Source organism: Diabrotica virgifera, chromosome 8 (genome assembly GCF_917563875.1).
Source record: "Diabrotica virgifera virgifera chromosome 8, PGI_DIABVI_V3a".
NCBI classification, from domain to species: Eukaryota; Metazoa; Arthropoda; class Insecta; order Coleoptera; family Chrysomelidae; genus Diabrotica; species Diabrotica virgifera.
This window is the reverse complement of record NC_065450.1, coordinates 49,038,443-49,064,820: the sequence shown is the minus strand read 5'-3', so window position 1 is coordinate 49,064,820 and position 26,378 is coordinate 49,038,443. Positions and strand designations below refer to the sequence as shown.

The 26,378-nt window shown below is 36.0% G+C and overlaps 1 protein-coding gene across 2 annotated transcripts; it reads right to left on the bottom strand.

Moving 5' to 3' along the window:
* Positions 1–1,489: 1,489 nt before the first annotated feature.
* LOC126889977 (COP9 signalosome complex subunit 1) lies at positions 1,490–25,116 on the bottom strand. Of its 2 annotated transcripts, none has more exons than XM_050658763.1 (3): positions 24,972–25,116; positions 13,336–14,682; positions 1,490–1,702 (listed from the first exon to the last, which is right to left on the bottom strand). In XM_050658763.1, the coding sequence occupies exons 1-3, from the start codon at positions 24,990–24,992 to the stop codon at positions 1,649–1,651; spliced, it is 1,422 nt and encodes a 473-aa protein (XP_050514720.1). In that variant the 5' UTR covers positions 24,993–25,116; the 3' UTR covers positions 1,490–1,648. The 2 variants fall into 2 exon arrangements, with proteins under 2 accessions (XP_050514720.1, XP_050514721.1); XM_050658764.1 differs by having other exon boundaries at positions 24,984–25,105.
* Between the last annotated feature and the right edge of the window lie 1,262 nt (positions 25,117–26,378).

Sequence of the window (26,378 nt, the reverse complement as noted above, 5' to 3'; positions counted from 1 at the left end):
TTAGATTTATATCTTGAAGATAAATACGCGTACCAATTTTTGTTTTTCTAAATAGAAGCGTTCTGGAGGTATTTAAGAAAAACTAATTACAAGACGCCATCTTCAAAGAGCTCTAGCTCCCTTAGTAAGCATTTTCGGACTAAGTGAATTGGGTTAAATTATCTTAAAATTATCTGAAGAATCTCCTGTCTTCGTTTGTCGGTAGAGTTTCTGGACACCCTATATAAAGAACACAGAACTCAATTCTATTAAATTAAGACCCAATGATGTAACATGGAAACCCTCAATTGACGTCGCTTCATGTAATCTATTTCTGAAAGTTTGGTCACATACAATAATGTGGCTATTTTCTTAGATCCCACAGGTTCACGTGTAGTTATACCACATACAGATCTATTATTGGGACCGTGCAAGTTCGGAAGAGCGACACCTGGTTTCATAGCTCGGCAACATTTATAGCACTTTTAATTATATTGGCCAATTATATTAGTCTTGGTTACTGGATAATTGTCAAGGCCATATCCCAAAAAAGAATAAGAAGAAAAAGTAAGATTGAGGTTATGTTATTAAAAGGTAAACATTGTACTACAAGCAAAAAACCATTAATTAACACAAAGTACTTGCACACAGCGAATATAGGGTGTCCCGAAAAAATTGGCCATAAATTATACCACAGATTCTGGGGTCAAAAATAGCTTGATTGAACCTCACCTATATACAATAGTGCACACAAAAAAAGTTACAGCCCTTTGATGTTACAAAATGAAAATCAATTTTTCTCCAATATATCGAAAACTATTAGAGATTTGGCGTGCATGCAGGTAATATGACCCGTATGCACGTAATAAATTTTTAATTATACGTCAAAAATGCGCAATAACCACCTCTTAAAACCTACCAAATTTCATTTGCATATCTCAACCGGTTTTAGAGCAATAAATAAATCGTTAGTTTGTAAGAAAATATTCAACATCTCGTATCTCGGAAACGAAGCATTTGCGGACATAGGTTTATCAAACAAACGGTCATTATTTTTTCATGAAGAATTACCCCTTAAAGTTTGTCGCTCTTATTTAGAAATACCCTGTATTGATAAAGAACATGGCTAGTTGTTAAAGTCCCTAACTTTTTTATTATCCAACATAAGCGAATAAATAAAAAAAACAAAATGTTAAGAAAATCTGAGGTTATAGTTGGGTTTTAATTTCAATATTTTATAAAGGCTAGAATATTCCACAGAGTGTTGTGAAAATTGAGAAAAAACCCAGTTTGATTGGTACACCCGGTATACAAGGAAAATTTACCTGTCTAGCAACAATATTATTACAGCGATATTGTTAAAGAATAAGGCTATAACGTGTTGAAAAAGTTAGTTAAATCGGACAACAGGTTTAGGAGATATAAGACACCCAAAATGACCCATTTTTTGGGGTGCCCGTTTTTCGTGCCGGTGAGTGTATATATAATAATTGAAAATAAAACTAAAACGCACAAAATTAAGTCTTTTATATGAAAAAAATTTAAAATTCTACAAGCTCAGACAATTTTTTGTTATATGTAAGTAATATAAAACAAAAGAATTCGCTGTTACACTGAATATAATGAAACTGCTATGAATACACAAGAAAAGAAAATAGGTAGTCGATTTTCAAAATGGTACCACAGTTATTTCTCCTGCCTGACTTGAATCCCTCTGAGGGCTCTGAAATACAAATAAAAATATGAATAACAATACAAATTGCATATTTGTGTTATAGGCCAACAAATAAATGAACGTAAAACACGGTGATACCGTGTAATATTCCGTATCACCATCGAATAGCGTGAAAATTTGGATTTTACTCTCTACTTCATCATTGGACTCAAGCTCAGGGTTGCTTTTACTTAAGGAGTGAAAGCCCCTTCTTGGGGGTGAAAAAAATGTTAGGTAAGTCCGGAAATGGATATATCGACTAATTCTGAGCAAGTTTCGTTCTATAGAGTTTTTTCACTAAGTAAATACTTTTTGAGTTATTTGCGAGTAAATATGTTAATTTTCAACAACAAACAAACACGTTTTCAGAAGGTTTGTCGCAAATAACTCAAAAAACAGTTAGTTTTTATGATATAAAATGCTTAAAATAACCATATTGTACCTTTTTTTAAGGGCAATAAGATTATTTAATTATTTTTTTAAACCCTTATTTTTGAAAAGGATGTAGTTGAAAGGGCTTGAACTAGTCACTAATCACGAGTGTATGCAAACTTTGAACAACCATATCTTAACCAATTTTTGTCTTCCGGAAAAACAAAAACATTCAAAATACTATTCAAAAAGGCGAAACCTACATTTTCTTACTCTTCGAGATTGTTTGAGTCACTATATTTTTTTTACTATAAAACCAATTTTTTTCAAAAATAAGTATGTACTTCGAACCGGTCACACTTACAGATCGTAACAATACATACATATAAAGTAAATTGTAAAGCGGTAACGATTAATTTAATGACCAACTTTATTTTGTCCTCAGAGAGGACAAAAAGATTGCTCGAAACAGCGGAGATGAAAACCCTTAGAAAAATCGATGGGACTCCATGGGACAGAGCTAGAAGTACAGATATACGAAGGAGATGCAAGGTGTATAACAAGGTGTATATAACTGGGTAAGAAACAGAAGAATAGAACCACATAAGCCGTATGACAACAAATAGGATAGTCAGGACAGCGAGAGACGGTTCCCCAATAGGAAGACGATCAGTGGGAAGACCACGAAAACGATAACTTACTAAAGGCACATTGAAAAAACAGACAGATTCATGTCTATACAAAAAGAAGAAGATTTTTTATAGGCCCCATTTTTGCTAAGAATGTTTTTTTCAATAAAATATTTGTTATTTGCGTAAATCGTCGGAAAACCTGTTTTTTGTTGTTGAAAAATATACATTTTCACTCGCGAATAACGCGAAAAGTATTGACTTAGTGAAAAAACTCTATAGAACAAAACTTGTTTAGAATTGGTCATTTTATCAATTTCGGGAGTTATAGTTTTTTTTTCATCCACGAGAAGGGTGCTTCACCCCCCAAGTAAAAGCAACCCTGCACTCAAATCCAAAAGTGAAGTAGAGGGTCTTCTTCTTCTTCATTTACTTCTTGGAGATCTTTCTATCTGTTTAATTCTGAAGCTGCCTCTGGTTAATTTCCTGGGAGGTAGATTGCCAACTATCCCTCCATCTTCTCTCCCCGAGACTGTAATTTTTCCTTGCCGTTGGTGGGAGGGCTGAGTAACTGGTCTTGGTCCCTTATTTTGTGAGGGGAGCACGACCAGCGAAACCAAACACAGTCTCCGTGTCCAGTGCCTGTGCACCGGGTGACCGCCGGACACCGCCACTGGACGCGAAAAGGCGCAGCAACTGAGGCGAACAGTTGCTGCGCCTTCGCCTTCAGCATATACAGATACCCTTCCCTGCTCCTACGGCCACTCGAAACCCAAACATGTCGCCCTCCCCCAACAAACTCTTTCTCACCTTTTTGTGAGTCGACTTATCCGAGCGCGAGTGGCTGATTCCTGATCACATCCCTGCCCCACATCCACTATCCCTCCACTTACCTCACTACCCCAATCCAAAGTGTAAGGCAACGTGCCGATGGATGAATGGCCGCTGGGGCATATGCGGTCGCGAACGTTCCCCTGGGGGAACCAGGCGAAACCCCCTTGTATGCAGCCTTACTCCGGCATGCGGGGCTCTGCCGGAGTGGACCGACATTCCCTAGCTACTCGTGGGAACAACCATGGACAAGAAAGAATTAAAAGGAAAAAAAATACAGCGGGAATACACCGCTAAATCGAAGAAGAAAAAGGAAGGAAAACACTCTCCTTCAACCTCTCGGGAAGCTCCCCGAGAGGCAGGAAAGTCGAGGACCGGTCCCTCAGACTCCATTGTGGGAATACACCACAAGGGTAAATCTGAGGTGGGGAAGGACCTCCAAAGGCCCTCGACCTCTAGACAGCCTCCACTCCCAAACTTGGGAGAACCTGGAGGCAGGGATGACCCACTGAGACGTGGGCTCAGCGGAGCGGGCTGCAGATGGTACTTGAGGTACCTCAGTCAGGGAATTTCCCCTGAAACAGCAAGAAAGAAGGCCTTGGAGCATAAAAGCCAAGAGCCTGCTAGTCAAAAAAGAAAGCGGACTGAGACGGTCATCAGTCCTGCTCAGAAAGAGGTGAAAAGGAAGAAGGAGGAAGTGGGAGAACAGACCACTACCTCAGTAGGTATGAGCAGCTATGCAGCTGCTCTAAAATCGGAGAAGATTGCCATTCTCCCCAAAGGGTTCCCTGAGAACACCCTCAGCGCGGAACAGCAGACTTTGGTGGAGGAGGCAATAGTTCAAGAAATGTTCGCCGGATGGGAGCACAAGCTCCAGTTCGGCGGCATCCACTTCAAGCCGGGCTACTTGGTAGTTGACTGTGAAACACCACAGTCAGCGGAGTGGCTAAGGTTGAAGGTGCCACAAATTAGGAAGTGGGAGGGTGGAGAACTCACAACATGTAAGGGAGACGACATCCCTAGATCACATGTTGTGACAGTTTTCCTCCCCAGAAGCAAGGGGCTATCAGCTGAGAAATTACTTCAGCTGATAGAGGTACAAAATGAGGGCCTAGCAATAGGTAGGTGGAAGGTCCTGAGTGCTAAGGAAGAGGCGGCAGGGCAACTCTTGAGGGCAGCGATAGACGAGCTATCCTGCGCTGCCCTCAGGAAGAACGGATGCACCATTTTTTACCGGTTCGGGAAAATCCCCGTTCATGGTATAAAACGGGAAACAGAAAAGGAGACTCCGGGGAGCAGCGGTGGGTTAGTAACCACCGAGGTCGAGGAAGCGCCTCAGGTGCCCTCTGCATCGCGGGGTACTGATGTGCCCGGCGATGCCGAGAGCGTCGGAGACCACCACAGCACCGATCTATATCGGGACTCGGAGGACATGGAGACAGCCGAAGCAACTAACGTTGAAGAAGACAAGGACAAAACACTTGTCGGGGGGGAAGAAGGTGAGAAAGAAACCTCACCTCAAATAACCAAATAAGTAGGGGCAGGGAAAAGGGAAAAGGGAGGAGGAAAAAAAAAATGGGAATTAATATTGCTCAGATAAACGCCCATCACGCCAAGGGATCATCGGCGGTCATCCTAAGGACGTTTATCAGAAACCAATTGGGATTTGTACTGATTCAGGAACCATGGGTTCGTGACGGTCAGGTGAGAGGACTCACAAGCAGAGAAGCTAAGCTGATATACAAAGTAAGTAATGTTGACAAACCCAGAGCATGCATCTTGGTAAGTAACAGTATTAATCACTTTTGTGTTTCAGAATTTATGACGAGAGACCTTGTTCCGATTCGAGCAAACCTTGAGTTCGGAAAAGGGCGTCAAGAAGTTATGATAGTCTCATGCTACTTTGCAGGAGACGGGACTGCACCGCCTCCAGAACTGCAAAGACTAGTAGAGTACTGTGAGCAGAAGAAACTACCGCTTCTCCTAGGATGTGACGCTAATGGTCACAATACCGTATGGGGGAGCACAGACACCAATGAAAGAGGTGAGAAAATTTTAGAATTTATTCTTAGTAAGAATCTTGTCATACACAATATAGGGAATACCCCTACTTTTGTAACTAAAACAAGAAAAGAAAGATATAACTGTAAGCACACCGAATCTATCAGATCGGGTGAGGGATTGGAGAGTATCGAACGAACCATCCCTCTCTGATCATAGAATAATTATGTTCAGGTTAGATTGTAGTCCTCCTGAGCCAAAACTCAGGAGAAACCCCAGGAAAACAAACTGGGATGAATACAACTCTAACCTGAGGAGAAATCTTGTAAGTCTTCGTACTAAAGGAAATGCCAGAAACCACCTGGCATTAGAAAATGATGTCATAGAACTTAACGAGGTAATACTCGACGCCTATGAATCAAGTTGTCCTCTTCAGAGGACCAGAAAATCAAAAGATGCAATATGGTGGAACGAACATCTGTCAAACCTAAGATCCGAGACGCGACAGCTCTTCAACAGAGCCAAACGTAACGGAGATTGGCAGAGATACACCGAGAAACTCACATTATACAATAAAGAGATTAGAAAGGCTAAAAGAAATAGCTTCAGAAAATTCTGCGAAGAAATAGACACTACTCCCTCTGCAGCAAGGCTACACAAGGTCTTGGCAAAGGGAAGAGTAGATACAGTAATGGCACTACGGAAGCCAGACGGAAGCTTCACAGAAAGCGAGAAAGAACGAGCTTTGCTCTTGTTAGAAACTCACTTTCCTGGAGGAGCAATCACTTCAGGAAAAAAGAGTGAGCAAATCAGAAGACCTACCAGGGAAGACACTGCAATGGCAAAACACATCTGCAGTGAAGAACGGCTGAAATGGGCTATGAACACCTTTCAGCCGTTCAAAACACCTGGAACGGATGGAATATTTCCTGCCCTACTTCAACAGGGCCAAGAGGCAATCATTCCTCATATGGTCCGAATCAGTCGGAGCAGTCTTGAACTGGGATACATACCAGAAGCATGGAGAAGGGCCAAAGTCACCTTCATCCCAAAAGTAGGGAAACGGGATACTACGCACCCTAAATCCCTTAGACCGATCAGCCTCACATCGCTTATTCTCAAAACGATGGAAAAAGCTGTAGACAACTACATTAGAACAGAAATCTTGGAACAGGTGCCATTGCACCCCCGTCAACATGCGTATCAAGCGGGAAAATCCACGGAAACCGCCTTGACACAATTGACTGATGAAATCCAAGATGCTCTGAATAAGAAAGAGACCGTGGTATGTGCCTTTCTAGATATAGAAGGGGCTTTTGACAACACGCCACATGAAGCCGTCAAAAGAGCACTGCATGAGAGAGGAGTAGATGGAATGACCTCCACCTGGATGTCGCAACTGCTATCTACGAGAATCGCAGAAATGGAGACAGGACAAGACACTATCTTCATTAATGTGACCAGAGGCTGTCCGCAGGGGGGAGTTGCGTCCCCACTCATGTGGAGTCTCACTGTGGACAGCCTACTCTGTCAATTGACCAGGGAAGGCATACCATGTCAAGGATATTCCGACGACATGGTCATCCTTGCAAAAGGAAAGTACGAAAATATCCTCTGCGACATAGTTCAAAGAGGACTGAATATTGCAAACCAATGGTGTGACTCGTTGGGACTTAACATCAACCCCACTAAAACCACACTAGTAGCCTTTACAAGGAAAAAGAACCCGAATTTAAAAACCATAAAAATAGGGAAGGATATCGTCGAATGGAAAACAGAGGTCAAATATCTAGGGCTGATCCTAGATAGCAAGTTACTCTGGAATAAACACGAAGAGGAAGTAATACAAAAAGCCACCAAGGCCCTCATGGTGTGTAAGAACATTGCAGGGAAAAACTGGGGATGTAACCCACGTATTCTGCAATGGATGTACACAGCAATAGTGAGACCACTAATCACTTATGGGGCAGTAGCTTGGGGCACAAGAGCTAATCTGAATACGACAAAGAAAAAGCTTTCGAAGATTCAGAGACTAGCCTGTGCATGTATCACTGGAGCAATGGGAACCTGCCCCACAGCTGCAATGGAGGTGATTTTAAACTTGACCCCACTGCACATTCAGTTAGAAAATGTAAGGAAGAAAACAATATACAGGATGATCAGAGAAGGAATCATCAGAGAAAAACCTCGATCACTTCAATTTGATCAAACTTGGGAAATGCCCCAAGATGATATGCCGAAGAAATTCAACTTTGTGAGAAAATTCATCACTAAGCTGAGCAATAAATCTGAATGGGACGAAGATACCATACAGAACTTAAACCCAAATGCCATAAAGTGGTATACGGATGGCTCCAAACTGGAAGAGGGAACTGGAATAGGAGTCTTTGGACCGAGAGCCAAACACTCAGAAAGCTTGGGCACATACCCAAGCATCTTTCAAGCAGAAATCCGTGCCATCGAAAGATGTGTGGAATTTAACATTGGAAGAAACTATCGCAGACAAGAGATTGTAATCATGTCGGATAGTCAAGCAGCCATCAAAGCACTGAGCTCACATATAATCAGTTCTAAGATGGTTTGGGAGTGCCTAGGAAAGCTAAATGAACTAGGCCAGAAGAACCTTGTCACCCTCCTATGGGTCCCAGGACACATAGGAATTGGAGGGAACGAAACAGCAGATCAGCTGGCGAAAAAAGGAGCCGAAACCCCATATCTGGGACCAGAACCATCATGTGGGATCAGCAGTAGCGCAATCTTAGGAGAACTAAGAGGAGAATTGGAGAGGGAAAAGTCCAAGTACTGGAATCAGTTGGAAGGATTGAGACAAGCCAAGACAATTCTGGGAAATTATAACCAGAATAGATCTCTTAGCTTTCTCAACCTCAGTAAAAAGAAGATCCGGATTTTGACGGGAATAATGACCGGGCATTGCCGGTTAAGAAGTCACATGAAGAAGCTAGGATTGGTAGATGAAGCAAAATGCAGATTCTGTGAGGAAGAGGACGAAACCTCAATACACATACTCTCAGAATGTCCTGCATTGCAGAACTCCAGGGCCAGATACCTAGGGGCACATGAAATAGAAGAGGAGAACCTGCCTGAATTGAAGCCCGACGATGTCCTAATCTTTCTTAGGAAAATAGGACTGGAAGAGCTGCTATAGGTCTGAGAAAACATCAGACTCATGGCAAGCAAGGGGGACACAATAGATCCTACGGGTCGCAGTGTACCTATCACCCCTATCTACATACATAATTACATACATACATACATCCCTCCATCTTTTAGGTGGTCTTCCGGGGGGTCTTGAACCAGGTGGGTTGTTTTCTAGGCCAATTTTTGGGAGTCTATTCTCATCCATTCGTCTTACATGGTTGTACCACATCGTCTTGCGCTGCCTTCCCTATCTTACAATATCTTGAATTTGGCATTGCTCTCTAATGTCTGTATTTCTCACTCTGTCTCTTCTTGTTTTCCTCACTATTGTTCTTAGGGTTTTCATTTCGGCAACTCTTAGCATCTGTTTCGTTTTGTTGATGTCTTCGCGCACTTCTATGCCATATGGCATGATCGGTCGTATGCAAGTCTTTAAGTTCTAATTTTACAATCTGTGCGCATATACGGATTTGATCAGACTATCTCCCGCAGACATCCTGACAATGCAGATGCTTTGTTGATCTAACTCCTCAGGTCCTTTACTGGGTCGTGTGTGCTTGATATATCTATGCCCAGATATCTAAATTGCATCATTTGTTCTATGGGGTTGTTCTCAACCACTAACTTACATCTGAGCGGATCTTTTGCTATTGTCATACATTTAGTTTTGTTTGTAGAAATGTTCATATTTAGTTGACGGCTTATTTGAAAGAAATGAAAGAGCTGTCTCTGCATCAGAGAATCAATAATTACTGCATCATCTGCATAACACACCATACTAATTCTTTTGTTGCCCACTTTATATCCGAGATTAAGAGATGTTACTTTGTTTATAATTTTGCCCAAGAGTAGGTTAAACAAGAAGGGGCTTAAACTATCGTCTTGTCTAATTCCTCCCGGTGTTAGAATATTTTAAAAGTTCATTGGGTATACCATCCGTTCCAGGTGATTTTCTGTTTTTTAGCTTCTTTATCTTTGCTTGTACCTCTTCTTCATTGATTGTAGCACTTATATGTGTTTCGTATATCGGTCTCTATAGGTACTCCCTTGGTCTGCACGAACTCGTTAACTGGTTTTTTCCTGTTCCGAAGCATTTTCCATAGTTTCTTTTGGGCACCATATAAGTCGTAGTCCATGTCGCTAGTGAATTTAGCTCAATGTTCTCTTTTGATTGATTTTATTCTTGCCTTTACTTCGTTTATTACTTGGACCTATTCTGCGAGAACTTCTTCAGATTGTGTGCTTTTATATCTCAGGTAGCATTTGCGATTTAATTCAGAGAGTTCTTTTACCTCTTGACAAAACTACGGTTTGGTGTGGTTTGTCGCTCTAGTGTTAATTTTCCGCTTACCAATCGCTTCTTCTGCTGCTTCGTTGATGCATTTCTTAATTTTTTGCCAAGTATCTTCTACTCCTAATTCTGGTTGTAAGTCGATCTCTTTTAGTTTGCTGGTAATCCTGTTCTCATAAAGGAGTTTTGTACTCTCTGTTGCTAGCGACTCTATATTGTATTTTCCGATGAACAAAGGGGATTTTCTATTTCGTTGCGGACGTTCTAGTAGCATCTTGCATAAAACAAGGTTGTGATTGGTCCCCAGGTTAGCAGATGTAAGGGCTCTAGCATCAAGTACTTGTGACGGTGTTATCACTCGATTTGTGATTATAAAGTCGATGTGTTGTTGATTCTCATTTCAGTTCTAGCGCAAAAGTCTATTAGTGCTTCGCCGTTTTCATTAATTATTGCTTCGTTGTACTTTTGTTTGATACCTGGTATGATATCGTTTCCTATCCGTTCATTAAGATCCCCTGAGTACGATAATTTTGTGATTAGCATTTATGTTATCTACGACGTTTTGTAGTTGCTGATAGAAATTTTCAGTAAGAAGTTTCTAACAAAGTTTCTAAACAAATCCAAATATTCAAGCAAATCCGTCGTGACTAGGAAAATTGAGGCCATGAATTGCCTAACCGACAAGAACATTACTTTACTAACACTTTGGTGGTCATGGCCTCAATTACATACTTCAAAAACTGTCATTTACTGGGCTATGATACAGGCAATACAAACAGATGGGTGAAGGTCGATCTAAATTCGGATCCCTTACTATTAACACGTTGGCTTCCATAATGTTAAAAAAAAAATGGGCACCTACGGCCACGAGGCTTTCTGGTATTGAGACAACTACTTGTCATGCGGCTGTTAAAGAAAACAACATGATGCACAACATTTGTGTCTCACGGCAGCCAACATGTTAAGAGGGCTTAAATAAAAAGGAAGAATTTTTTTACAAAATAATATAAACTTACGTGCATAGAAATCGGCCCACTTAAAAATTTGGTTATTTTTGATATCTCATATTTCCTAAACCTGTTGGCCGATTTAAGTGATTTTTTGAACCTGTTATAGCCTTATTCTTTAACAATACCACTGTAATAATATTGTTGCTAAACAGGTAAATTTTCATTGTATACCGGGTGTACCAATCAAACTGTGTTTTTTTTTCTCAAAGTTCGCATCACCCTGTGGAATATTCTAGCATTTATAAAATACTGAAATTAAAACCCAACTATAGCCTCAGGTTTTCTTCACATTCTGTGTTTTGATTTATTCGTTTATGTTGGATAATAAAAAAGTAAGGTACTTTAACAACTAAACATGTTCTTCATCAATACACGGTGTTTTTAAATAAGTGCGACAAACTTTAAGGGGTAATTCTGCATGAAAAAATAATGATAGTTGGCTTTATAAACGTATGTCCGCAAATGTTTCGTTTCCGAGATACGGGATGTTGAAATTTTTCTTACAAACTGACGATTTATTTATTGATTTAAAACCAGTTGACATATGCAAATGAAATTTGGTAAATTTTAAGAGTTAGTTATTTCGAATTTTTTGACATAAAATTAAAAATTTTATATTCACCATTAGCGTGCATACGGGTAATATGATCGGTCATGTTACACGTATGCGCGCTAATGGTGAATATTAAATTCTTAATTATATGTCAAAAAATGTGCAATAACTACGTCTTAAAACCCACCAAATTTTATTGGCATATCTCAACCGGTTTTAAAGCAATAAAATAAATTGTCAGTTTTTAAGAAAAAATTAAACATCCCGTATCTCGGAAACGAAACATTTGTGGACATACGTTTACCAAGCCAACTGTCATTATTTGTTCATGCAGAATTATCCCTTAAAGTTTGTCGCACTTATTTAGAAACACCGTGTATTGATGACGAACATGTCTAGTTGTTAAAGTACCTAACTTTTTTATTATCCAACATAAACGAATGAATTAAAAAAGAGAATGTTAAAAAAACCTAAGGCTATAGTTGGATTTTAATTTCAGTATTTTATAAATGCTAGAATATTCCACAGGGTGATGCGAACTTTTAGAAAAAAACACAGTTTCATTGGTACACCCGGTATACAATGAAAGTCTAACTGTTTAGCAACAATATTATCACAGTGGTATTGTTAAAGAATCAGGCTATAACATTTTCAAAAAATCACTTAAATCGGCCAACAGGTTTAGGAAATATGAGACATCAAAACTGACCAAATTTTTAAGTGGGCCGATTTCTATGCACGTAAGTTTACTTAAGGGGGGGGGATATAGTTTGAAATATTTAATTTTTTTATTATTTCAAATAAAAGTGCATACTTTCAAGAATACTCTCTGAAAATTTCAGATTGATCGGAGTAAAATTACCCGATATACAGAGTGTTGAATATCCCTATCTTCGACTCGCTTTGCCGCGGTTTCGCGCCAGCACGCTTGAGCGTAGTGAGAAACGTTAAACAACTGTTCGCCTTCGCTTTTGTAGATTACTCCGCAATATAAAAAACATATTCCAATGTTCATCACTTTACGATTTGGTAAATGACAAATAAGAAGATGAAGATGCAGTTGTCAAAACTTAAAAACGCATTTTTCTCAAAACTGATTTTTCAAATGCGGTGGACATTGTGACTGAAAAACTACTTGACCGATCTACCTGAAATTTTGCATAGATTTTCTTTAGACATTTCGTGAGGTAACAACGTCGAGATATTTTTCGTTTTGTGCTTATTTTTTGTTCAACAATATTAAATCTGTTGGTTTTCACAAAATTTTTATCAAAAATTTCGTATTTTTGACTTCTGAGTGATACGAAAAATTCATAAATCATAAAAAATAAAAAAACTCGACGTTGTTACCTCGTGAAACTAATTAAATCTTTTTGAATTTTTTGTTTCGTATGATCCAGTGATGAGTTCTGATGTCCACCGCAAAATCCATTTTTTTGAGCTGCCTGCCAAAATTTGTCACCAATGGCTTATTTTTCAATATTTTGGATTGAATTTTTTCTTAAATATTCTTCGAATTATACTTAATATGTTTATTTAATTTAAAAATAAAATAATTCTACCATAGCTTCGAAAAAAATTCATGAAAATGTGCTTGATATGTTGATTTCAAACCATACCCCCCCCCCCCATCCCCTTAACATAGTAACAAATAATTTAAAACAACGAAAAAACGTAATAAAACTAAATAATAGTATGTACTTTGAATAATAAAAATATTTTATTTGTTTTTAAAGCTGACTGACTGTCAGATGCCATCCTCACTTGAAGAGCCAATGCTGAAATTTTGAACTTACCTTTACATGAATTTTATTCTTTAAAATTGCTGCTCTTAATATCAGCATTCTAGTTCTTCTCTGATATTCTTTTCCCATCAACAAACCCTTCTCGAAAGTGGTACTTCGTTGATCAACATCCTTCGCAAATAGAATTTTATTGTGAGAATCTATTCTAGCTTGGATCTGTCCATCTAGAATAAGCTGCATCAGCTCATCTTCTAACGCAGGTACAGTTCGATTAAAAGCTACAGCCATCTTGTGCATATCAGCAGATAAGTATGGGCTAAAGTATTGAATCAAGGCTCTATTTCTAATCTGAGTGTACAATGTGTTAACATGAGGTGCAATATACATGTCAAGAAGCAAATTATCCTTGACCTCATCTAATAGTTTTAAACAAGAAGCATATTTTGATTCATAGAATTTGAAAATTATGTCGCGTAATTGTGGTTCTAGCTCCAAAAATAACTTAAATGATCCACTACCAATAACGTTCTTCTGCAACTCATGTCTATCAAATGTAGCAAGAGCGCAAAGACCTCCATACATGGCAACGTTATTTGGTGAAAGCAATTCTGGAAAATCGCAATGGTCCAAATTTGCTTGCAAGAAATGTTTTGCTGCGGATTTATATTTCTTTGTTGCCAGTTCTGCAAGACCAGCTGCACACTTTAATTTAGTGACTATTGCTTGATTGGAGTCTTTTGTTTGTGTTTCTGAAACGTCTGGAGTGCTTTCAGCTTTTGAAACATAGCTTAATACGTGTGACCAGTTCTGCAAATAAACCGATACTTTTATAACATTTAAGCACATATTTACCACATGTTTCCCACTTGTGCAATAGTCTCTAGCTCTTGAGTAACATTTTAATGCATTAGAAAGATCTCCACAGTCCAAATAGTGATCACCCAAATCATCATGACCTCTTCTGATACTTTCTTTGATTGAATTTGATTTGTAATTTTTTAGATCGTTGTCAAGTTTTTCTAACTTTAGGGCTGCTCTTTTTGACCTTGTTTCCATCCACATATTGTCAATCGTTGGTATATCTTGAGAGGTGGATTGAGCAGCTACGTCAGGCACGTTCATAGATGTTGTAACTTCAGCTAATTTTTGGTGTAACACTTGATACAAATTTACGTTATATGTTGTCATGGCGTAGGATATAGCTGTTTTTAGAGCTTCTAGTTTAAGAGACGGACAGTGATCTATTATGTAAATCAGCCTATATAATTTTGCTAATCCAACATAACTATTTGCATATACTTCTAAATCTAGAGTTGGGTTTTCAACTACATAGATGTCTTCTTCGTTGTTATCATTATCTTCAGGTGGTGCATCAACTTGCATTGGCTCCACAGCATTCTGTAAAAAAAATAATAAAAAAATAGTACTACAACTGCTTATAAAATTCAAATGAATGTAATTGAACATACACTAAGCATCAAAATTAACGTACCACCTTAAAAACAGGACATTTTTGATATCTCGTATTTCCTAAAGCTGTTGTCTGATTTGAGTGATTTCTTTAGTATATTATACAGTCGGAAAAATGAAAGAATACCCATGAACGATCACATCAATCACTTATTTTGTATTTGCTGTCTTTTTCTATAAATAACAAACGTTTGTTACAGAAAAAGATAGAAAATACAAAATAAGTGATTGATGTGATCGTTCATGGGTATTCTTTCATTTTTCTGACTGTAGCTTTATTCTTCAAGAATATCGGTGTAATAATATTATTGCTAAACAGCTAAGTGTCATTGTATACCGGGTGTAATAATGATAGTGTGTTTTTTCCTCGAAGTTTGCAACACCCTGTCGAATATTCTAGCGTATATAGAATATTGAAATTAAAACTCAACTGTAGCCTTAGGCTTTCTTAACATTTTGCTTTTTGATTTATTCGCTTATGTTAGATAGTAAAAAAGTTAGGTATGGTATGTTAAACAGTAAATGGTTAAGTTCAATTAGTTACCACTATAAACAGCCCGGATTAACCGATAATAGTATAAAAGGCCCGGTTTCAGGTAAAATTTATTTTAGGCTTTATTATGGGAGTACCGTCCAGTCAGTGTTAACTGCAAAAGACCAACTCTGTCTACCTCGGTGGCTTATCGCTCCGGGTGGGTCTTAACAATGGGCCAGGTCAGATAAATTTAATAATATTTACGACCGCACTAATTGAATTCAAACCATTTACTGTTGAACAAACCATACTTTAACAACTAGCAATGTTATTCATCAATACAGGGTGTTTCTAAATAATTGCGACAAACTTTAAGGGGCAATTCTGCATAAAAAAATATTGACCGTTTGCTTTATAAACATATTTATGTCCGCCAATGCTTTGTTTCCGAGATACGGGATGTTGAATTTTTCTTACAAACTGACGATTTATTTATTGCTCTAAAACTGGTTGAGATATGCAAATGAAATTTGGTAGGTTTTAAGAGGTAGCTATTGTGCATTTTTTGACATACAATTAAAAATTTTATATTCACCATTGGCGTGCATACGGGTATAAATATTTTAGATACATCCCATACGCACGCCAATGGTGAATATAAAATTCTTAATTGTATATCAAAAAATGCGCAATAAGAAAAAATTCAACATCCCATATCTCAGAAACGAAGCATTTGTGGACGTATGTTTATAAAGCAAACGGTCCTTATTCTCCCATGCAGAATTACCCCTTAAAGTTTGTCGCACTTATTTAGAAACACCCTGTATTGATGAATAACATGGCTAGTTGTTAAAGTACCTAACTTTTTTATTATCCCACATAAGAGAATGAATTAAAAACCAAATTGTTAAGAAAGCCTAAGGCTATAGTCGAGTTCTAATTTCAATATTTTATATCCGCTAGAATATTCCACAGGGTGTTCCAAACTTTGAGGAAAAAACACACTATCATTGTTACACCCGGTATACAATGACACTTACCTGTTTAGCAATAATATTATTACATCGATATTCTTGAAGAATAAAGCAATAATATACTAAAAAAATCACTAAAATTGGACAACAGGTTTAGGAAATACGAGACATCAAACATGTCCCATTTTTAAAGTGGTGCGTTAATTTTGATGCTTAGTGCATTACAAGGAAAAAAAGTAGATGGGCGGGACATGTTGCAAGAATGAAAACTGACAGATGGACAGAAAAATTGCGTGAGTGGAGGCCACAGGCAGACGAGCGAAGCTGAGGAAGACCCCCAAAGCAATGGGCTGATGACCTCAAAAGAATTGTGACCAATTGGATAGCAGAGGCATAAAACAGATGGAAATATCTGGAGGAGGCCTATGTTCAGGTTACACGAAAAAGAGAATAATTCTTCTATAGATATTCTTCAGAATTCTACCTCTATCTCTAATAGCTTCAATGTAAGGTTGATCTGTGGATTCCCTCTATCTCCTTCCTGAGTGTGAGTTCTTCGCTTGACTTCCTACTCCAGATTTGTATATTTATATGATTGTGCTCTATTCTGTCACATCATTCTATGGCTGATCATATCAGACCATCCATATTTTGCAGCCTTGTAGGAGAACCTACTGTTTTACCATTATAATCTACTATTTTCAATGGGAAATGAGCCACAATTTTTCGACGCCCAAGTCGGGTGTCGTTGTCAAAATACAACTTTTGACAATGACACCCGACTTGGGCGTCGAAACGTTAATAAAATCATTTTTTTGGTAAAATTGTGGCTTATTTCCCATTGAAAATAGTAGATTATAAAACATGTCACAAAAAAGTTTTATTATTACTTTCAAAAGTTCTCAAATTCAGTTGCATCCAGAACCAGAGTGGCCTAACTGATAAGAACATTACTTTACATAATCAAAGAAAATTATCAGAAGCTAATAATATTCGATTGTTTTAGTAATTGTATGTTGACCAAGAATGACTCTTGGTCAACTTACAATTATTACTAAAACAATCGAACATTGTTAGTTTCTGATCATTTTCTATAAACATCTATTTTAAACCATCTATACAATGGAAATATACAAGTATTTTTCCAATACACACAGTATACAAGTAAATACACATGTCCTATAGAATGTGAATAAGAGTGAACTATGTAGAGATATATTTTAAGTACTAAACTAAGTTAGTATGACCAACAAGTAATGAACAGAATAGCTGAACTGTACAGACAATAATTGAAAAACACCAAAAAAGCAAATTAAGCAGAATTTAACAGTATGAATTATAAAGCAGGTTGAAAGACGAGATGTAACCCACAAATCAACTTTTTTCAAGAAGTAGAAAAAATGTTCTATTTAACATTTAAGTAATTTTATGAAGAATTAATCGAAATATTTTTTACATAACTCTATAGACCAATTAGACCAATTTTTTTATTAACCTTTAACTATACGCGCTGGCATATTTTGTACGCCAGATATAAGAATTCTACTGCAAATATATTTAAAAATTTTATTTTTGAACTTATTTATCTCTCTAACACTCTAACCTATCACTGGAATGTGCTTTACAATTTGGTTTTAGTTTCGTTATAGTCAGATTTCTGGGAAGATCGTAATTTACAGTTTATTATTTGTTGTTTCCGGTGGCTGACAATATGCGCCACGATTATATTAATATAAGTAGTAATATAAGTATATATTTCACTTGTATTTTAGTCATTATGGCACAAAATATATTTTTCTTTATAAAAAATACTTTTTCTCCTGTAAAAAATCACATTTAAAAAAATTTTTTATTAGTAATTTTATTTATCATGGAATCCAGATATTCCATGATTCCAGTTATAAATCCCAATTGGCTCACTGAGAAGGAACTCCAAGTATTCACTGACGCCGAATAAGGTTTTAACAAACAACTAAGTGTCTTTTTTCAAAAAAAAATAAACAAATCCGCTGTTTTTAAGTGTATTTCCTTGTGGCGTATAAAGTACGCCACGCGTGTAGTTATGTTATAACTTGATGCGCGGGTAATTAAAGGTTAAATACGTTTTTCTGTAATTTGACTGGCTTACAATAAATAAAAACGTTAAATTAATCATAATTGCAGTCATATTTTGGTTACAATATTTTGGTATCATTATATGGCTGATCATATCAGACCATCCGTATTTTGCAGCCTTGTAGGAGAACCTACTGTTTTACCATTACTTTCAAAAGTTCTCAAATTCAGTTGCATATGAATATATGAGGCCATGAGAGCCAGAGTGGCCTAACTGATAAGAACATTACTTTATGTAATCAAAGAAAATGATCAGAAGCTAATAATGTTTGAATGTTTTAGTAATTGTATGTTGACCAAGAATGATTCTTAGTCAACTTACAATTATTACTAAAACAATCGAACATTGTTAGTTTTACCATTACTTTCAAAAGTTCTCAAATTCAGTTGCATATGAATATGAGGCCATGAGAGCCAGAGTGGCCTAACTGATAAGAACATTACTTTACATAATCAAAGAAAATTATCAGAAGCTAATAATATTCGATTGTTTTAGTAATTGTATGTTGACCAAGAATGATTCTTGGTCAACTTACAATTATTACTGAAACAATCGAACATTGTTAGTTTCTGATCATTTTCTATAAACATCTATTTTAAACCATGTATAAAATGGAAATATACAAGTATTTTTCCAATACACACAGTATACAAGTAAATACACATGTCCTATAGAATGCGAATAAGAGTGAACTAAACTTACGTGCATAGAAATCGGCCCACTTAAAAATTTGATCATTTTTGATGTCTCATATTTCCTAAACCTGTTGGCCGATTTAAGTGATTTTTTGAACATGTTATAGCCTGATTCTTTAAGAATACCATTGCAATAAAATTTTTGCTAAACAGGTACATTTTCATTGTATACCGGGTGTACCAATCAAACTGTGTTTTTTCTCAAAGTTCGCATCACCCTGTGGAATATTCTAGCATTTATAAAATACTGACATTAAAACCGAACTATAGCCTCAGGTTATCTTAACATTCTGTTTTTTCATTCATTTGTTTATGTTGGATAATAAAAAAGTTAGGTACTTTAACAACTAGACATGTTATTCATCAATACACGGTGTTTTTGAATAAGTGTGACAAACTTTAAGGGGTAATTCTGCATAAAAAACTAATGACAGTTAGCTTTATAAACGTATGTCCGCAAATGTTTCGTTTCCGAGATACGGGATGTTGAATTTTTTCTTACAAACTGTCAATTTGTTTGTTGCTTTAAAACCAGTTGAGATATGCAAATGAAATTTGGTAGGTTTTAAGAGATAGTTATTGCGAATTTTGGACATAAAATTAAGAATTTTATATTCACCATTAGCGTGCATACGGGTAATATGATCGGTCATATTAGACGTATGAGCGCTAATGGTCAAGATTAAATTCTTAATTGTATGTCAAAAAATGTGCAATAACTACGTCTTAAAATCCACCAAACTTCATTGGCATATCTCAACCGATTTTAAAGCAATAAAATAAATCGTCAGTTTGTAAGAAAAAATTCGACATCCCGTATCTCGGAAACAAAACATTTGCGGACATAAGTTTATAAAGCCAACTGTCATTATTTTTTCATGCAGAATTATCCCTTAAAGTTTGTCGCACTTAATTAGAAACACTGTGTATTGATGAAGAACATGTCTATGTCCAGTTGTTAAAGTACCTAACTTTTTTATTATCCCACATAAACGAATGAATCAAAAACCAGAATGTTAAGAAAACCTGAGGCCATAGTTGGGTTTTAATTTCAGTATTTTATAAATGCTAGAATATTCCACAGCATGATGCGAACTGTGAGAAAAAAAACACAGTTTGATTGGTACACCCGGTATACAATGAAAATTTACATGTTTAGCAACAATATTATTACAGTGGTATTGTTAAAGAATCAGGCTATAATATGTTCAAAAAATCACTTAAATCGGCCAACAGGTTTAGGAAATATGAGACATCAAAAATGACCAAATTTTTAAGTGGGCCGATTTCTATGCACTTAAGTTTATGTAGAGATATATTTTAAGTACTAAACTAAGTTAGTATGACCAACAAGTAATGAACAGAATAGCTGAACTGTACAGACAATAATTGAAAAACACCAAAAAAGCAAATTAAGCAGAATTTAACAGTATGAATGAATTATAAAGCAGGTTGAAAGAAGAGATCTAACCCACAAATCAACTTTTTTCAAGAAGTAGAAAAAATGTTCCGTTTAAGTAATTTTATGAAGAATTAATTGAATTATTTTTTACATTACTCTATAGACCAATTTTTTTATTAAATAAGTTTTCCTATAATTTGACTGGCTTACAATAAATAAAAACGTTAAATCAATCATAATTGCAGTCATATTTTGGTTACAATATTTTTCCAGTTAAAAGAAGAATGAAAAAAAAAGTTTATCTGGTGTTCTAACCCATTTCAGGGATTCTGTGGGTTACAACCCTTTGCCTTTCAACGGTTGATAGCAAAAGATTCAAAATATGGATAAAAGTTAGGGAAGAATTACCACTGAATAAAATTACAAACTACAAAAAGGTAATGAAAAGTATAAAGAAAATATACTGCTTCTCCATTCATCTGGCATTTGCCCAACTTCCATAATTCTATTAAGATACTAGTACACTTTACAGGACCAAAAATAATCATTTTTTTCAAGAATTTTTTTCTCAGAAACTTTATTACACATGAACATAAAACTTTTTACATATTAATCTCTAAGTCTTAGCCAAGCCGCACACCAAAGAAACATGAAACGAAAAACATGAAACATGAAACAAAAAACATGTTTCATGAAACTAAAACACTGCTAAACAAATCTCAAAGTCCGCCTACCAATGAAACGAGTGTGATTCATGCTCATGACACATTTTTATTTTCGGAGAGTTTCATAAATGGCCGGACGTATATTTGTTTAGCAGTGGTTTATTTCGATGAAACGTAATTTACGTTTCATGTTTCTTTGATGTGCGGTCGGGCTTAGAGAGTACAAAAAATATATCTTTTTTTATTTATGCACGTACACTAATATTGTAGAGGGCGCAAAAGTCGAGGCCTCGAAAAATGATGGCGGACAGTTAATCTCAGGATTGGGATATCCGAAACAAAAAAATCGTACGGCATTTGAAAAAGGAAGGTTTCTTACGTGACAATTTACCACAATTTAACCAAAAAATAAAAGATAAATATTTTTTATCCGTGAAAAACTGAACAAAAACGGGCGATTTTTTCACAAAAATTTTTCAAATTTCTGTAAAATCTTTCTTTTGAGGAATTCTTCACTAACGGTGGTAAATTGTCATGTAAGAAACCTTCCTTTTTCAAATGATGTACGATTTTTTTCTTTCAGAGATCCCAATCCTGAGATTAACTGTCAGCCATCGGAGCTACTTTTTTTTTGAGGCCTCGACTTTGGCGCCCTCTACAATATTAGTGTAAGTACACAAATAAAAAAAGATATATTTTTTTATTCTTTACAAAATAGATATTAATATGTAAAAAGTTTTATGTTCATTTTTAATAAAGGTTCTGAGAAAAAAATCTTGAAAAATGCTTATTTTTGGTCTTCTAAAGTGTACTAGTACCTTAAATAAACCTGCTAGCCAGGTCTACAAGGGAGATATACAACAATGTACAAACTACAGGGCTATAAACCTACTTAGCCACACCATGAAAAGATGGGAGAGAGTAATTGATAGACGGATATGTGAAGAAACCGAAATATCCAATAATAAATTTGGTTTTATGCAGGGCAGATCAACAACTGTTGGGAGGCTGGTATTTAGACCCACTTTTATGAAATTATTCCAATCTCAGGTTCTATTGGGACCGTGCAAGTTCAGAAAAGCGACCCCTATTTCTATGCTCTATCCTAAAATTCGCACTTTTAATTATATTGGCCAATTATATTAGTCCTGGTTACTGGATAATTGTCAAGGCCATAGTCCAAAAAAATAATAAGAAGAAAAAATAAGATTCAGGTTATGTTATGAAAACGTCAACAATTGTATGTAGTAAATAAAATTAGTTATTAAAATGCAGTACTGCAAGCAAAATAAAATTAATTAAATTTACCTTTATATAATAATTGCATATCATATCAATATTGTGGAGCAATATATAATTTTTCTGCTTCATTGACAGAAGGTATGAAATATACGTCAATTTGACAATTTCAATTAACAATATTAATTATTTAAGATAGTTGCAATATTTCTCCGCGACTCGCGCAGTGTCGTTTCACGTTTCCCCTTCCAAGTACTTGCACATCGCGAATAGGTGCTGGTTTGCTGAGAAAGGTAAGATATTTATAGAGAAATAGATAGAGATGTATGTAGTAGAATTAGGGCTGGACGGATGAAGTAGAAGGAAGCCAGTGGTGTGTTGTATGACAGAAAAATTCCACTGAAGCTGAACAGAAAATTCTACAAAACAGCCGTAAGACTGGCTATGATGTACAGCAGTGATGAAAGTTGGGCAGTGAAAAAGAAAGAGGAACAACGAATGCATGTGGCTGAAGTAAGAATGTTAAGATAGATGACTGGACTGACAAAAAAGGATAAAATTAGAAATAAGTACAGTGGAACCCCGATAAGTCAGCCTCCGATAACCCGGAAGTCCAGCTAACCTGGACCGATTTTCATCAGACAAAACAAACATTTTTTCACTTTCACTGAGTTTTTTACCAAGAAATATACAATACTGTATACAACTGTACGTAATTGAGATGAACTGTGCATACCTATGTATTTCATGCTTTTACAATTCTAATCGAGTTATTATTTAATTAGTAAGTATACCGTATTTTATTAATTTTTACCATATTCTCTGGCTAACCCGGATTTTCCATAACCCAGATCAGCCATGGTCCCGATTAATCCAACTTATTGAGGTTCCTCTGTAGTCCTGTCGCCAGGGGGGGTACAACGGCCTCCTTAATTCAGATGGACTTACTCAAGTTTTTTTTATATATTTTGACCCGTAGAATACGAATTTTTTGGGTAACAGTTGATCCGGATGTTGATAAGATTGTTATAGACAAACAACTTGAGGAATTACATAACAGCGATTTCTCGCAAAACAAAACATCTTTTTGTATTTTTTGGGTCATTTTAAGTAAAAAATATTCCTACAAGTTTTTTCGTAGAATGGATAGTTTTCGAGATAACCGCGGTTGAACTTTTAAAAAATCGAAAAATTGCAATTTTTGAACCCGAATAACTTTTGATTAAAAAATAAAGTAGCAATTCTGCTTACTGCATTTGAAAGTTTAAGTCAAATTATATCGGTTTTGATTATTTGCAGTGCTAAAAATTAATTTTTTTATAGGTCAACAAAGCTATAAACACATAGTGTTTCCCGTGCCTAATACATGCGTTTTAACGCATGCTACGTAGAAATAGCCTCGCTTGCACTTGTAGCTACTCTACCTACTCGTTCGATTTTAAATGAGAAATCATTGAAACATCACTCACGCACTAGGTGTTTATAACTTTGTTTAACAATAAAATAATAAATTTGTAGCAATGCAAATAATCAAAACCGATATAATTTGACTTAAACTTTCAAATGCGGTAAGCAGAATTGCTACTTTATTTTTTAATCAAAAGTTATTCGGGTTCAAAAATTGCAATTTTTCGATTTTTTGAAAGTTCAACCGCGGTTATCTCGAAAACCATGCATCCTACGAAAAAACTTATCAGAACATTTTTTGCCTAGAATGATCCAAAAAAATACAAAAAGATGTTTTGTTTTGCGAGAAATCACTGTTATGTAATTCCTCAAGTTCTTTGTCTATAACAATCTTATCGACATCCGGATCAACTGTTACCCAAAAAATTAGTATTCTACGGGTTAAAATATATAAAAAAAACTTGGGTAAGTCCATCTGAATTAAGGAGGCCGTTGTACCCCCCCTGGCGACAGGACTACAGAGGAACCTCAATAAGTTGGATTAATCGGGACCATGGCTGAATGTTGGGCAGTGAAAAAGAAAGAGGAACAACGAATGCATGTGGCGGAAATGAGAATGCTTAGATGGATGAGTGGAGTGACAAAGAAGGATAAAATTAGAAATGAGTATATTAGGGGAAGTCTAGGTGTGGCACCAATTGATGCCAAAATGAGAGAGCATAGGTTAAGATGGATTGGTCATGTTCAAAGTTGAGACGTCAATCACCCAATACAAAGAATTGCTGAAGTGCAGATTTCTGGAATCAGGACTTGTTGGTATAAAGGGGATTAATATTGATATGAACCAAGATAAAATTGTGTGAAGAAATGAAATTAGGGAAGCCAACCCCGCATAGGGATAAGGCAAAGACACTGAAAAGTCTAGTAAAATTAAATTTACATTCTAAAATAAAGAAGTGATCAAAATTGTTCAAGAAGTAAAGGTTATGTATTGAAATTATTCCAATCCAAAATTGAAAGAAGAGAAGTAAAGCCTAATAACGCCGCATTTCAAAAAGAGTAGGAAGTATAGAATTGAAAAGGTAAAGTCTACACTTTTTCTCATTTAGACTACTTTCCGCAAATTTTCTTTAGTGTTTTCCAGGTTTTACTTTTTCTAGAATTTATATCTTGTATATAAATTTAAATATGAAAAAAAAATAGTGATAATTGACACGACTGAATGTTAATAATAATCTCCTTACCTGAAGCCTCACCTGTGCCATTATACTTTTGCGATATTTGTAACTGTTTGAAAATAATTTCCTAATGTATTTGTTATTTTCTTTCTATTTTAACAAAATGACACACATGACATATGTCATATGTGACATATGAACACAGGACAAATATTGACATAGAACACTTAATGGATTTTTAATATTTTCTGAATTTTTTCAGAAAATTCTAATGACGTCATAAACGTGTATTTACTTGTGCACAAGTACATATTATGCAACTAACAATACAGCCCCGATCTTTTAATTTGAAAATTTTTGCTCAAAGAAATCCAATGAAATCAATTAATTTGTGGTCATCTGATTGAATACAACCAATAAAACCAACATTATACTGAAAACAGATCCCATGGGCTGTTTTCACTCAATCATGTAGCTATGGATACCTATATTTCGTTTCATTTCGATTTTGACATTTCAAATATTCAATATTTCAAAATGTCACGATTTGGTTGTAATACTGATGAGAATATTAATGAAATGATTAATTATCTTCATTAAATTTTTCTAATTGTTCCTTTGTTAATTGCACTCTGCTCTGTATTTTTTTTTTTCATAACCAGCAAAAAATTTTCTATCCGAATAACCCTCGAACATTGATAAATGCTCAAAAATTTTTTAACAACTTTCTCAAGCTTGTTGCTTACAGGCAACAGACCTCCGCCTACGGCGTCGGTCTGTTTCCAAGCAACATGCTTTCGAAATCTGTTATAAAATTTTTTCGAACAATTATCAATGTCCTTGGGTTATTACTACTGAAAACAGATACCAAATATGCACTTTCATTCACAGACCAGTTGTTTTGTTAGATTCTTTTTATTTAGCTTAATGCCTCGACAACTAATGGCCATTGGCATGGTACAGTGGATTTTTCCAATCAAGTACCTAGTATAATGTGTTTGTTGAGTAAATGTCTTGTTACTTAGCAAAGTCTACGTCTTTGCAAAGACAATGACATGCTATATTTTAAGTCGACTTTACACTACATGATGTATCATGTGATTTGTCATATGATTTTTTCCATGACGAGCCGTATGACAATGCTTATGACAAAACGAGCCATATAAACAATGCAAAATCATATGACAAATCACACAGTGTAAACATGTAAATTTCACTCCATGACCAAATCATATGACAAATCACATGATAAATTATGTAATGTAAAGTACAAGTACACTTTACTCATATTGTAACTTTAACAGTTTGTAATTTAGTGATTCATCAGTACTTCATTTGTTTTCCCCCAATAATTTGCCCGTATTTATAGTCGAGTCTCAAGACCTCATCGGGTCTCGAGACCGACCTTGAATAAAATTTGTGTGTAAACTAAATACAATTTTTATTCAAGGTCGGTCTCAAGACTAGACGAGG